Source organism: Rhinopithecus bieti, unplaced genomic scaffold (assembly GCF_001698545.2).
Source record: "Rhinopithecus bieti isolate Rb0 unplaced genomic scaffold, ASM169854v2 scaffold_1017, whole genome shotgun sequence".
Taxonomy (NCBI): domain Eukaryota; kingdom Metazoa; phylum Chordata; class Mammalia; order Primates; family Cercopithecidae; genus Rhinopithecus; species Rhinopithecus bieti.
Genome location: NW_016803657.1, coordinates 4,380,368 through 4,395,544, shown reverse-complemented (window position 1 = coordinate 4,395,544; position 15,177 = coordinate 4,380,368). Strand labels below are relative to the sequence as shown.

The 15,177-nt window shown below is 48.9% G+C and overlaps 1 protein-coding gene across 10 annotated transcripts in view; it reads left to right on the top strand.

The window, feature by feature from the left end:
• Positions 1-3,129: 3,129 nt before the first annotated feature.
• IQCE (IQ motif containing E) overlaps positions 3,130-15,177 on the top strand; it is a 52,707-nt gene continuing 40,659 nt past the window's right edge. For 5 of the 10 annotated variants that reach the window (XM_017894634.1, XM_017894617.1, XM_017894641.1 and 2 more), the window contains exons 1-3: positions 3,130-3,370; positions 11,518-11,565; positions 13,312-13,357. In XM_017894634.1, the coding sequence (XP_017750123.1) occupies positions 3,335-3,370; positions 11,518-11,565; positions 13,312-13,357 (130 nt within the window). In that variant the 5' untranslated portion in view covers positions 3,130-3,334. Of the gene's footprint in view, positions 3,371-3,534; positions 3,674-11,516; positions 11,566-13,311; positions 13,358-15,177 lie in introns of those variants that run through there. The other 5 variants (XM_017894602.1, XM_017894624.1, XM_017894652.1 and 2 more) reach the window with 4 other exon arrangements.

Genomic DNA, 15,177 nt, shown 5'->3' with positions numbered 1-15,177 from the left:
CTGGAGTTCGAGACCAACCTGGCCAACATGGTGAAACCCCCTCTCTACTAAAGATACAAAAATTAGCCGGGCGTGGAGGCGCGTGCCTGTAATACCAGCTACTTGGGAGGCTGAGGCAGGAGAATCGCTTGAACCCGGGGGGCGGAGGTTGCAGTGAGCCGAGATGGTGCCACTGCACTCCAACCTGGGCTACAGGATGAGACTCCGTCTCAAAAAAATAAAAAGAAAAGAAAAGAAAGTCAGCCAGACGTGGCAGCACGCACCTGTGGTCCCAGCTACTCCAGAGGCTGAGGCGGGAGGATCGCTTGAGCCCACAAGTTCAAGGCTGCAGTGAGCTGTGATCCTACCACCACACTCCAACCTGGGCAACAGAGCAAGACGCTGTATTTTAAAAAAGCAAAAAAGCAGAAAAATTAGGTCCAAAAAATTGAGTTCAAAACACCAACTGTGTGTTCTAGAATCTCAAAGCCAGTGGATAGACAAGGCTCATGTTCCCAAAGCATTGTTTTATAGCAAGATTGTTGGGAGCAAACACCAGAAGTATTTAGGAAACAAAGCAGAATTCCTATGGATATTAAAATTAAAAAATTTAAAAGCACTGACTTTGCTGGGTCAACTTGTTTTATTTTATTTATTTATTTATGGAGACAGAGCGTCACTCTTTTTGCCCAGACTGGAGTGCAATGGCTCAATCTCAGCTCACTGCAACCTCCACCTCCTGGGTTCAGGCAATTCTCCTGCCTCAGCCTCCCGAGTAGCCGGGATTACAGGCGCCCGCCACCATGCCTGGCTAATTTTGTGTTTTTAGCAGAGACAGGGTTTCACCATTTGGCCAGACTGGTCTTAAACTCCTGACTTTAGGTGATCCGCCCACCTAGGCCTCCCAGAGTGTTGGGACTACGGGCCACTCACGCCCAGCCATGCTGGGTAACCTTGGAAAAGCAACTTCCCTGACCCTTGCATGCCCTCCGCACACACACACACACAGATACATCCTTAGAACTACATGGGTGAAAAGGTTTGAAATGCACGATTATCTTCCCTGAAATTTGGTTCCTCATTGTGAAATGAGATACTAATATTCACCCAGTTAGGTAATTGTGGAGAAAAGGAAACTTACAATAACACTGTGCTAAGTGCTTTACTTACTGTAAACTTGTATGATTCTACAGCAACTGTAGGAGAGTACCACTACCAGCCCATCAGATGAGGAAACTGAGGCACAGAGAGGCTAACTCATAAGGCCTTACAGCTAGTGGGCTGGCATAGCTTGGATTTGAACCGAAGAGTAGTCTGGTTCCAGATTTGAATACTGTATTGTACAGGTAGGTCCACAATTTTTTTTTTTTTTTTTGAGATGGAGTCTCACTCTGATGTCCAGGCTGGAGTGCAGTGGTGCCATCTCAGCTCACAGCAACATCCACCTCCCAGGTTCAAACAATTCTCCTGTCTCAGCCTCCCGAGTAGCTGGGACTACAGGCACCCACCACCCCTGGCTAATTTTTGTATTTTTGGTAGAGACGGGGTTTCACCATATTGGTCAGGCTGGTCTCAAACTCTTGACCTCAGGTGATCCACCCGCCTTGACCTCCCAAAGTGCTGGGATTATGGGCATGGGCCACCGCACCCGGCCCAGGTCCACAATTTCTTATCTCAAACTTTTGGGGACAAATGTTTTTTCAGACTTCACAACTGTTCAGATTTTAGAAATGTGACGTGGTGGCGGGGCGCAGTGGCTCATGCCTGTAATCCCAGCACTTTGGGAGGCTGAGGCGGGTGGATCATGAGGTCTGGAAATCGAGACCATCCTGGCTAACACGGTGAAACCCTGTCTGTACTAAAAATACAAAAAATTAGCTGGGTGTGGTGGCGGACGCCTGTAGTCTCAGCTACTGGGGAGGCTGAGGCAGGAGAATGGTGTGAAGCAGGGAGGCGGAGGTTGCAGTCAGCCGAGACCGCACCACTGCACTCCTGCACTCCTGCACTCCAGCCTGGACGACAGAGTGAGACTCCATCTCAAAAAAAAAAAAGAAATGTGACATGGCACATGTACATTAAATATGAGATTATCAGCAGGGTGTGACACACACCCCATAATTAAACGTATTAATAGTTATTCAGGGCCGGGTGCAGTGGCTCATGCCACTTGTAATCCAAGCACTTTGGGAGGCAGAGGTGGGCGAATCCCAAGGTCAAGAGAGCGAGACCACCCTGGCCAAGGTGGTGAAACCCCATCTCTACCAAAAATACAAAAATTAGCTGGGCGTGGTGGCATGCACCTGTAGTCCCAGCTACTCGGGTAGCTGAGGCAGGAGAATCGCTTGAACCCAGGAGGCAGAGGTTGCAGTGAGCAGAGATCACGCCACTGCACTCCAGCCTGAGCCACAGAGCAAGACCCTGTCAAAAAAAAGAAGTTATTCGGTGAAACTCACTCATGTACACCCCGTGGGATAAATCAGCACTATAAATAGCCTCAGCTCAGCGTTTTCTTCCGGGAGAGTTGAGGTTAGGACTGGTCTGGCCTTCCAATAAGTTGTGAAAGCCTTTTGGCAGTGTATGGAATTCAGAATCACAGATGAAAGGTCATAGATAGGCACGGCTCTATAATTAGGTAAGAGAAGGGCAAGAAGTTTGCGAGGCCCAAGGGTGGGAGAATGGCAAGAGGAGCTTATGCACAGGGAGCACAGAGAGCAAAGCGCCTGGATGAGACCCTGAAAGCAAACAAAAGTTTATTATGTGTGTTTGATTGAGGCAGGGTCTTGCTCTGTCTCCCAGGCTAGACTGCAGTGGTGCGATCATAGCTCACTGCAGCCTCGACCTCCTGGCCTCCAAGCGAGCCTCCCACCTCAGCCTCCCAAGGAGCTAGGACTGTAGGATGCACCACCATGCCTGGCATTGTATTTATTTTATTTTATTATTTTTCGAGAGACGGGGTCTCGCGAATTGCCCAGGCTGGTATTAAACTCCTGGGCTCAGTTGAATCTCCCGCCTCAGGATCCCAAAGTGTTGGGATTACAGGCGCGAGCCACAGTTCCCGGCCGGTTTTTCTCCCCCACTCTCAGCCACGCGCTCTGCCCCGGGAACTCCGGGAGCTCTCCTGGTCGGCCGGCCGGCCGGCGCCCGCGGACTCTGCGCACGCGCATGGTCGCCCCAGGGGGAAGCGCAGGTTGCATACGGGCCCCGCGGGTCGGCGGCCTGGTTGCCATGGCAGCGGGGTCGCGGGCCGGCGCCAGGGAAGGTGCCGAAGGTGCGGGCGGCTAGGGCTGCCCACGGAGCCCCAGACCCGGACGCCCGATCCCGCAGCCCTGAGGGGCGGTCGGGCAGCGCCGCCACCATGTTCCTGGGCACCGGGGAGCCGGACTCGGAGACGGTAAGAACGGGCAAGGGGGCGGCGCCGGGCGGGCGTCCCCGAGGCCTCGGCTAGTCCCCGTCGCCCGCAGCCCCGGGGCCCCCCGCGGTGGCCGGTCAGGGGCGTGAGGACGGGGCGCACGGCCGGGTGACAGCTGCCATTATTGTTACCGCACAAGAGCGCGCTGCAGGCCCCGCGCCGCCTGCAGCCTCGCCTGCGCCCGCCTTCGCAGAGGCCGCCGCTTCCAGGAAGCTTTCCGGGAAACCGCGCCATCGCCTCTGGGCGCCTGTGAGTCGGCGGCCCGCCGGTGACGGAGCTCACGGTGTAAGTGCCTCCGGGCACCCCCAATCCAAGGCCAGATCCACGGATCCCGTGTAGCCCCAAGCCGTCGGGGTGGGAGGGAGGCAGCCCCAGGGTCTGGGGACCCCGCTTGGTCAGAGGAGGCTTCCTGGAGGAGGGTGATGCTCGTACTCCCCAGGGCGAGGGTGCACGGGCCCTCGGTTAGTTCCTTTGCCCGGTAAACACCTACTGTGTGTTAGAGACACGGGAATAAGCTGCATTCCAGTGGGGGGGAGGGGCGAGTCAGAGGAACAAGGTGATAAACAGGTAATTAAGATCGTGTCCGAAAGTGAGAAGTGCTGGGCAGAAAATGAAACAGGCCCATATGGCCGGGAGCCGTGGCTCAGGCAGGTAGTCCCTGCGCTTTGGGAAGCCGAGGTGGGAGGATCACTTGAGGCCAAGAGTTCCAGACCAGCCTGGGCAACGTAGCAAGACCCCATCTCTACAAAAAACCATCACATTAGCCGAGCTGTAGTGGTGCCTGCTTGTAGTCCCAGCTACTCAGGAGGCTGAGGTGAGAGGATCGCTTGAGCCCAGGAGGTGGAGACTACCCTGAACTGTGATCATACCATGGCCCTCCAGCCTGGGCGACAAAGTGAGGCCCTGTATCAAAAAAAAAAAAAAAAAAGAAAGAAAGAAAGAAAGAAAGAAAGAAAGAAAGAAAGCCCGTTGGGACGCGAGCAAGGGCAGTGAACGGAAGATGGGCATGAGCCTGATTATGGGGAGTCCTGCTGGCCATGAAGGGAATTTGGATTTTATTGGAGAAACAGAGGAAGCCTTTGGAAGCACATCGAGGGAACTGTGCTCACCTTGCTTCCTCCTAAGGAGACCACAGGGCTCAGCACGGGTGCACCCGCAGTAGCAGCTTGGTGCTGCTGGCCCATTTGGAGTAGCTGAAGTTGCCTGCTTTTTCCCCAGGGCACCACGTCCAGTCTCAGCTGGAGGGCCTGTCTACACTGGCCTTCAGTTACTGCTTCTTCATCTTTAAGAACAGAACTGCTTGTTGTGATTATAAAAATATTTCGCGCGTATTATTTATTTATTATTATTCTTTTAAGACAGAGTCTCTTGGCCGGGCGTGATGGCTCGTGCCTGTAATCCCAGCACTTTGGGAGGCCGAGGCGGGCGCATCACGAAGTCAGGAGATCAAGACCATCCTAGCTAACACGGTGAAACCCTTCTCTACTGAAAATACAAAAAATTAGCCGAGCGTGGTGGCCGGCGCCTGTAATCCCAGCTACTTGGGAGGCTGAGGCAGGAGAATGGTGNCAAAAGACTACTGGAGTGGTTTTCCTGGCCATAGAGTGAGGAGGGAGGATCTGCATCCTAATTGAAAGGTGGCTGCGGGTCGCTTTATCCTGGAGGCTGTATGAGAGAGTTATGTTTGGAAGCTGACTGTGGCCCACTTGCCCTCCTAAAAGGGACTTGCTCCTGGAGAATGGCTGAAACAGAGGTTACCCAGGAAAGGAGTAGGAAGCCAGCGTGGAAGAAAGCAGCTTTCTGAAGGAAACGTTGACCATAGTAAGGGAATGGTAATAAGGAAGATGACCTAGAGGAAGTGTTCCTTAGAAACCCCAGATGAACCCCAAAAAGGAACTAGAGATGGGGCATCTGTCACATCTGCCTATGAGGCAACTGGCAACCAAGCCAGCTCCATGAAATTTTGCTCATCTTCGTGAATCTTCTATTTCTCCTTGTTCTGACCTCTGAGGGTTAGAAATAGCATCATGAAGAATAAAGGGGGTGAAATGAATATGAGAGAAGACACATCTTCAAATACAGCATTACGAGACTGGGACTGGCCCATGCTGAGGAGATGGGAAGGTTTAAAGAATATATTGAACATTTTTAATAAGAATGTATTTGATTCTTTCTTTTCATTTTAACTAGAAAGCAAAATGACAATATACTTTTTCAGAATGACAGGAATAACTAAGAAACATGAGGTGATTTTTTTCTGTTGTTGTTGTTGAGGCGGAGTCTTGCTCTGTCGCCCGGGCTGGAGTGCAGTGGCCGGATCTCAGCTCACTGCAAGCTCCGCCTCCTGGGTTTACGCCATTCTCCTGCCTCAGCCTCCCGAGTAGCTGGGACTACAGGCACCTGCCACCTCGCCCGGCTAGTTTTTTGTATTTTTAGTAGAGACGGGGTTTCCCCATGTTAGCCAGGATGGTCTTGATCTCCTGACCTCGTGATCCGCCCGTCTCGGCCTCCCAAAGTGCTGGGATTACAGGCTTGAGCCACCGCGCCCGGCCTACAATAATATTTTTATATGAATCTTATATCCTGCAAACTTGCTGAACTCATTTATTATGTTTACTAGTTTTTTAGTAGATTCATTAGGATTTTCTATGTATAAAATCATGTTGTCTGTGAAGAGATAGTTTTACTTCTTTCTTTTCAATCAATGTATTTTATTTACTTTTCTCGCATTAATGTCCTGCTAGAGATGCAAGTATAATTGGAATTGAAGTGATGAGAAAGGACAGCCTTGTCTTGCTGCTATTAGAAGGGAAACATTCCATCTTCCTCCATTAAATATTGTGTTGCACTGGATTTTTGTAGATGCCATTTATTAGGTTGAGGAAATTCTCTTCATAGATGATTGAGTATCTTTATCATGAATGAATGTTAGATTTTGTCAAATGTACCTTCTATATCTTTTAGAAAATCATATGATTCTTTTTCTTCATTCTATTAATATGGTATATTGACTGATTTTTGTATGTGAAACCAATCTTTTGTTCTTGGTCTTGGGGGGTGGTATGTGTGTATGTGTGTGTATATATATATATGTATATTCCTTTTCATGCCTACTAGCATTTTGTTGAGGATTTTTGCAACTGTATTCATAAAGAGTGTTGGTCTGTAATGTTCTTTTCTTGTGATATTTCTTTGTCTGCTTTTGGTATCAGGGTAATATAGGTCTCAGAATGAATTGGGGAGCGTTCCCTTCTTTTCTGTTTTTTAGAAGAGTTTGTGAAGGATTGGTGTTAATTTCTCTTTAAATGTTTGATAGAATTCATCAATGAGACCATGTGGTTCTGGGATTTTCTTGATTTCTATAAGGTCAGTAGTGAGGCCCCTCTTTTTTTTCCCCCCCTGTATTTTGGTAATTTCGTGTCTTTGGGTTTTTTTCTTGGCTAAAGATTTGTCAGTTTTGTTGATCTTTTCAAAGAACCAACTTTTGGCTTCGTTGATTTTTCTGTTGTTTCTATTCTGTATTTCATTTATTCACTAATTTTTATTCCTTTTACTTCATTTGAGTTTAGTTTTCTGTCTTCTGGTTCTAAAGGTAGAAGTTTAGATTATTGGATTATTGCCTTGAGTTCTTTTTTTTTTTAATATAGGCATTTACAGTTCCAAATTGCCCTCTAAACACAGCTTTTGTGTTTTGATTACTCGTTTTTGTTTTTCAGAGACAGAACCTCACTGTGTTGTTGGTGCTAGAGAGCAGTGGGACAATCACAGCTCCCTGCAGCCTCAAACTCCCGGGCTTGAGTGATCCTCCTGCCTCGGCCTCCCAAGTAGCTGGGACTACAGGCATGTGCCACTATGCCTGGCAAATTTTTAAATTGTTTGTAAACACTGGGTGTCACTATGTCACCCAGGCTGGTTTCTAACTTCTGGACTCAAGCAGTCCTCCCTCCTCGGCCTCCCAAAGTGTTGGGATTGCAGGAATGAGCCACAGTGCTCAGCCTGCTTTTGTTTTTTTGCAGCTGGAGTGCAATGGCGCGATCATGGCTCACTGCAGCCCCAACTTCCCAGGCCCAGGTGATTCTCCCACCTCAGTCTCCTGTGTAGTTGGGACCACAGACATGTGCCATGATGCCCAGCTAATTTTTTGTTGTGTGTGTGTGTGTGTGTGTGTGTGTGTGTGTGTATGTATACAGGGTTTCTCCATATTGCCCACGCTGGTTTTGAACTCCTGGGCTTTGAGATTACAGGCGTGATTCACCACACCCGGCCCTGCTTTTGTTTTTAAGGTAGAAGATTATGTTATTTATTTGATGTGATCTTTTAAAAATATAGACATTTACAGCTGTGTGTTTCTCTTTGAGCTCTGCTTTAGATATAACCCGTAAATTTTGATTTTTAAAATTCACTCATCAGCCAGGCACAGTGGCTCACGCCTGTAATCCCAGCACTTTGGGAGGCCGAGGTGGGCAGATCACAAGGTCAGGAGTTCAAGACCAGCCTGGCCGACATAGTGAAAGCCCGTCTCTACTAAGAATACAAAAAAAAAAATTTGCCGGACATGGTGGTGTGCACCTGTAGTCCCAGCTACCCAGAAAGCTGAGGCAGGAGAATTGCTTTAACCTGGGAGGTGGAGGTTGTGGTGAGCTAAGATCATGCCATCACACCCCAGCCTGGGCAACAGAGCGAGACTTGGCCTCAAAAAAAAAAAAAAAAATTCACTCATCTCAGATATTTTTAAATATCCTTTGTGATTTCCTCTTAGGCCCATTGATTGTTTAGGAATTTGTTGTTTAAAGTCCAGGCCAGGCACAGTGGCTCTCGCCTATAGTCCCAGCACTTTGGGAGGCTGAGGTGGGCTGATCACCTGAGGTCAGGAGTTCAAGACCAGCCTGGCCAACATAGTGAATGAAACCCATCTCTACTAAAAATACAAAAATTAGCTGTGTGTGGTGGCGGCACCTGTAATCCCAGCTACTCAGGAGGCTGAGGCAGGAGAATCGCTTGTACCCGGGAGGTGGAGGTGGCAGTGAGCTGAGATTACACCACTGCGCTCTAGCCTGGGCGACAGAGCGAGATTCTGTTAAAAAAAAAAAAAAAAAAAAAAAACTATACATTTGTGAATCCGTTTCTTTTGTTGATTTCTAATTTTCCTTGCTGTCAAAGAATATGCTTTGATTTTCTCTTTTAATTCATTGAGGCTTTTTTGCGGCCTATTGTCTGGTTTATGTTTAATGTACATTTGAGTAGAGTACGTATTCTGCTGTTGTTTGGTGGAGTGTTCTGTCAACATCTGTTAGGTTTTTAGCGTTTGCTGATCAAGTCTTTCTAACTCCTTGTTGATCTTCTGCCTCACTGTTCTGTCTGTTAGGAACCTGGCCCTGCCAACACCTTGATTCTGGACTTCCAGCCTCCCAAACTGAGACACTTAATTTCGGTGTGAAGTCACCCGTTTCTTTTGTTACAGCCACCCTGACACGGGCTGAATGAGCTTAATCTAGTGTGGAAATAAGTGGCAACCTCAGACAGTGCTTGAAGGAGGCAGAAAAGATTGGCCATTTTGTGTGTGTGTGTGTGTGCGTGTGCTGTGTATGGTTGTGTTCTGCTGATTAAAGGTATGGATCCTTGGACTGTTGTGTGATTTCAGGTGCGCGTGTGTGTGTGTGCGCGCATGTTTGCGTGCGTGCGTGTGTGTGTGCTGTGTATGGTTGTATTCTGCTGACTGGAGGCATGGATCCTTGGACTGTTGTGTGATTTCAGGTGCATGCGTGTGTGCGTGCATGCGTGTGTGTGTGTGCATGCGTGTGTGTGTGTGTGTGCTGTGTATGGCTGTATTCTGCTGACTGGAGTCGTGGATCCTTGGGCTGTGGTGTGATTTCTGGTCCTGACTGCATTTCACTTCTTCCCTGCACTACAACTGGCAGACTGGAGGCAGCACGGCTGGAGGGGAGTGGTGGAGAGGGCAGCCGTTGTGGGTGAGATCAATGCATTTTGTTTACTACACATAAAATCTCATTCCTTCGTTGAATTTCAGGTCATTCAAAAAGTCTTCAAGATTTTCTTCACAGCGGGGAATAATGACAGATGTTTACAGAGAAAAGTTGCTGCTGCTTTTTTAGACAGTTTTCAACAGTTTCCCCTCCATCCGCTGCAGGCACATCCTTGTGATGCCCAGGGCGGACTTGGCTTTTCTGATCCCCCGCTAACCTGTGTGTCCAGTCCCCGGCCTGCCCTTCCTCAGTTTTGTACATATTTGTAATACACTTTGCTAAAGGAAAACTTCTCTCTATAATTGTCATATGCTGTTTGTGCCTAAAAGGTCACCTATTTAATGATATAAAAAATGTCAGTCATTGACTGATTTTTTTAAAGATTCCATTTATTTGGAATGCACCGTCTTTCCTTTGCCCCTCGAAATGCAGTCACACTGCACTTGTGCCCTGGCCTGTCTGTGTTCAGGGCACCGGATCACTCACTTGTGCCCGGGCCTGTCTGTGTTCAGGGCACCGGATCACTCACTTGTGCCCTGGCCTGTCTGTGTTCAGGGCACCGGATCACTCACTTGTGCCCGGGCCTGTCTGTGTTCAGGGCACCGGATCACTCACTTGTGCCCGGGCCTGTCTGTGTTCAGGGCATCGGATCACTGCAGCTGCACCTTATCCATGTATTCATGCAGCCAGATATTTCTCATAGTTTCACACTGCTAGCAAAATTGGCGCTTCATGTACTATTAACCTTGTAGAAGATATGTTTGCTTTTCAGAATGCAGTAGCATCCCATTATGATACTACGCGGACTCAGCTATACCAGGGACAGGTGGCAGAAATGCCATCGCCTCCTCCCTGAGCTGTAGCACTGTTGGTTCATAATAGGGTATTCAGCTCTAACTTCCAGTGTCCGCACTGGAAAGCACCATACAATCTTCCAAGGGAGTTTAAACTTTTTTTTTTTTTTTTTTTTGAGACGGAGTCTTGCTCTGTCGCCCAGGCTGGAGTGCAGTGGCACAATCTCGGCTCATTGCAACCTCCGCCTCCTGGGTTCACACCATTCTCCTGCCTCAGCCTCCCGAGTAGCTGGGACTATAGGCGCTCGCCACCAGGCCCGGCTAATTTTTTGTATTCTTTAGTAGAGATGGGGTTTCACTGTGTTAGCCAGGATGGTCTTGATCTCCTTTCCTCGTAATCTGCCCGCCCCGGCCTCCTAAAGTGCTGGGATTACAGGCGTCAGCCACCATGCCCGGCCGAGTTTAAACATGTTATGCTTTCTCTTTTTGGATTTCAATTTGAGTGAGGGAGTTAATACAGAAACGTTTTTGTCTTCAAAAGCTTCCTTTTTTTTTTTGTTTTGCCATCCTAGTGCTGACATCATACAGTGCAAGTTTTATTTCATTCCCTGGGCCAGGACAAAGTTACTGGAATAAGAAGGCAAGAACCTTTATGGGCCCAAATGCCTTCTCCTTGTAATGCATATGTTTTTGTTTTTGTTGGTTTTGGGTTTTTTTTTTTTTTTTTGAGCTGGGGTCTTGCTCTGTTGCCAAGGCTGTAGGCGTGGTCATGGCTCACTGCAACCTCGACTTCCTGGGCTCAAGCAATCCTCTCACCTCAGCCTCCTGAGTAGCTGGGACTACAGGTGTGTGCAACCACAACCTGGCTTATTTTTTAAATTTTTAAGATTTTTTTGTAGAGACAGTGTCTTGCCATGTTGCCCAGGCCGAATTTACTTTTTAAAAGATGACTCTGACCAGTTCTTACCAGGAGACAGTCACAGATTTGTTGTGCTTTGATGTAAAGATGAATAAGAGTGAGAACATTTATGTGAAAATGAAATGCTTTCAGCAAGAACTGGTTTTGTTTTTTTTTTCTTTGTCAAGACACAATTCTGTGGGAAATAGTGTTCCTGGATTTGCAGACATTTGCACGTCTTCTGGGCGGCGTTTTGTGTTTTGTTCCCCCCACCCACCCATTCCTTCTGATGAGACTGAGGAACTGGCCGCTGCCCAGCTGGAGTGTTCTGAGTGGCCTTGGAGCTGGATTTCTGGAGTTTCTGTTTCCGCAGCTGTTTTCACTTTTGTAAATGTGACTGTTGGAAGCCCAGCAGGTGCCGTCGAGTTACAGTGTTTGCCTCTCTTCCTCCAGGGAGATGACAGTCTGTCTGCAGTCACCTTTGACTCTGACGTGGAGACGGTGAGTGCCGCTGGGCATCAGCCGTGCGCCCCAGGGCTGGTGGTGCTGCCCTTGCAGATTTCACTCGGACTCCTAAAATGGGCCATTCTCCACAATACTGTGTTGAGAGCTGGAATGCATATTCCGAATGCTACTTGGTATTGAAAAGTTTCCAGCCCTTCGTCGGGTTTAAATACCTGTGGTGATAACTTTAAAACTTTTATCCGGAAGTGAATCCTGAGCAGGGCGCCCATGAGGTGGCTTGCTAGTTCCTGGCCTGCAGCTGGTTTTTTCCTGCACCCCACACCCCCATCCTGACACTTGAGGGGAGGGGGAGAGCCCCTGCTAATCTGTTGGAAGGACTTGATGGGAGAAAGCAGACCTGGGCAGCCACCATCCCAAGCTGAGCCGCTGCCTGGCCTCCCAGCCTGGAAGGGAGAAGAGCAGGAGTGGTGTCTCATGGCCCAGTGGCACACTGTGGCCCCGGCCTGGGCTTTGGGTTTGTTTGGCAAGCTGTGCAGGGTAGAAAAGGAAGCGTGCCAATTGTTCTCGTATGAGCATAAAAAGCTTTTGTTACTGCAGACGCAGATCTAGCAAAACTGCAGCCGGCAGAACGAACCGGGTGCCAGCCGATCTCGATTCCACGTTTGCTCTGTGGACTCAAGGGGGAGCCTCGGCTCCACTGTCTCCCTCCAGGGACCTCTGTCTGCAAAGTTAAGGATTTTCACTCCATGTCACAGAGGGCAGGGGATGCTCCCCGGAGGAGGAGGAGGAATCCAGACCAAGCCCCGGGGAAAATTGCCCCCGCACAGAGCATGGGCTCACTGTTTCTGCTGGAGGGGAAGTGAGGAGACCTGGCCGCGGTACCCTTACCTGCTCGGTCTAGTGCAAGGTGATGAGGAAGTTCAGGTTGGAAGTGTGGCAGCATCTTACCCCGGCCATGGCACGACAGGTTGAGGGTCTCTAATCCGAAATCCAAAATGCTCCAAAAATGGAAACTTTTGAACACCCTCATGAGGCCACAAGTGGGAAATTCCATACTTCAGTTACTTCACTCAAGCTTTGTTTCATGCCCAAAGTTATTAAAAACACCATCTAAAATTAGTTTTGCGCTGTGGGTATAACGTATACATGAAACATAAATGAGTTTTGTGTTTGGACTTGGGTCCCATCCCCATACCTCATTATATGGATGCAAATATTCCCAAATCTGAAACCCTCTTGGTCCCAAGCATTTCAGATATGGGACACTCGCCTGGTAGTAAGCAGTGGAACCAGATCTGGACCCCATTCTGTGTGTGTCACAGGAAACCACCTTCCAGACAGGGTCTGCCTTTGCTGGGCCTTCTTCCTTAGTGAGTTTTGCAGTTGACTTACATGCAGGAATTTCATCTCACCACCTCCACCCGAGTGGACAGAGGTGCACGCTGGGGCTCCCAAGCTGGCTGTGCGGGCTGTTTGGGTGGGGGCAGATAGGCCATTTGTGTGGGACCCTCAGTCTGAACGTCAGGAGCCCGGGCCCAGTGGTTTTCCGTAATTGGAACTCGTGCTCTGAGAGCCCAGCCCCGAGCACTGATGTGAGTGCGTTTTTCTGGGGTCTGCGTCGGGCCCTGCATGTCCTGTGCCTGGACCCTCCTTACGTCCCCGTGAGCTAATGTCCTCTTGCTACTCTTACACGACCCCTGGCCGTTTCTGAACATGGCAGGGTCTTGTGACACACCATTGTGGGAGCTCGGCAAGCCTTACGCCATTTCTTCTTTCTTTCAGAAAGCAAAAAGGAAAGCTTTCCACAAACCTCCACCCACATCGCCAAGTAAGTATGACCGGGCCTGCCTTCCCTCTCATGCCCACGTTCCCTGGTGTCCTGGAGAGAATGAAGGGTGTTTGCTTTGTACATTTAGGTAGCTGAGACCTGACACCTCAGCCAGGTGGCCCCATTCCCTCTGGGGTCTCCCAGTTCGGACTGGGGTCTCCCCCATTCATGTTGGGGTTCACGCTGGGGTCGCTGGGGTCTCAGGAGCACGTGGAGTCCCTGCCGGTGCCAGTGAGGAGCCCTTTCTCAGGGCTGAGGCAGCCATCCACACCCCAGCCTTCCCCGACAGGGCCTCTAGGCTTTTCGTTTTCTTTCTCCTGCTTTCTCAAAGGCTTACCTCTTCTGAATGCTGCCAGAGTTAAAGGATTTTTGACCTGGGATTTGTTCCTGAGAGTCAAAGCTACTGAGAAGGTGTAGTTGGTGCAGGATGGGTGGAAAGTTCCCCTTTTTCCCCTTTGGATCGCCCTGGGCTTGTTTTGCTGCCAGGGTTCTGTTTTCCTCACCCTCAGTGGAAGGAGGGCAGTGTTTGCCACCCTGCCTGTCCGGAGGATGCCGCGGAGATGGGGTTAGTCCAGACGGCCCCGAGGCCCCTCTGTCTCCAATGCCGCTCTCGTGTACAGCAGCCCATGTGCCGACCTTGTGCGAACGAACGTGTTCGTGACCCTGTAAATCCTAGGCCGGCGTCCTGTGCTGCCCCAAAGGCTGTGGCCTTCCCTGGCTGTGCCATCTGCAGATGTCTATTTTATATACACGTATCATGTATTTCAAAGGTTGAGTCAAGTATATGACGTACTCAGAGAATATAAACAAACTTTCCTACTGGCCCAAGGAAAATGTAATTAGAAAGGTAAATCCCTGCAAAGAAAAGAATGCATGTTACATGTTGCAAATCAGTATAAACACTAGAAGGAAATCACCTAGCATTTTGGATTTTTGGTGTCGTTTCTCTCCTTCCATGGAGAAAATTGAGAATTGATATAAAGTAAAAGGCCAGGACCAGGGGTGCCTCCTGACTCACACTTGGGGCCTGTTTTTCTCCAGGTTTCCGGTGCTGTGAGTGTAGGGACCATGTCTGTCCTGTTCACTCAGCCAGTGTTTTTCTTGAAGGCCTGGTCAATCTGCTTGTAGGTTTGCAGCTTCCACCGCATTCCGAGGCTTTTCATTGTCCTGGTCACCCTGCGAGGAGGGTGAGGCAGGCGATGATGTTTTCGTGTTTTCTGAGTTTGTCATTTTCCAGGCAGTATCAAATGTTGGCCTGTCTCCACCACCCTGTCGCCGTCCTCTCTTCTTCCCTCCCCGCTTTTATCCACGTGCATACGTGCTTTCCTGAGGAACCCTTCCTACTCGCCGATAAATCCACGCACTCTTAGGAGGGAAAGGTGATGTGTGGGGCTTTTTTCCGCTCACTCATTTACTTGTATAAATGACAACTTAAATCTTTACATTTTGGAAGAACTTGAGAATATCTCGGAGGTGAGGTTCTGTGGTCCTGGGGTGAGTGAAGACGCATCAGGGTCCCTGCGCCTTTATTCCCTCGTTCAGAGTTACGGTGGCAAATTTCCCATACATTGTGAAACCACGGGAAAAACGTAGAAATTTAAACATTTTGGACATGTTAGACTTAAAATTTCAGAACCTACTGACATAAATTTTGCAATTTAAGATATATAAGAATGTTTTAAGAGTGCCTTAGTTTTTGCATATGTTTATTATCTTTTTTATACTTAAAGAGGTAAAATCTCAGATAAAGATTTTAAAACATTTCCCTTACTTTCATACAAAATCAAGAATGCTCTGAAAAGTATAATTTTTCTCATTTC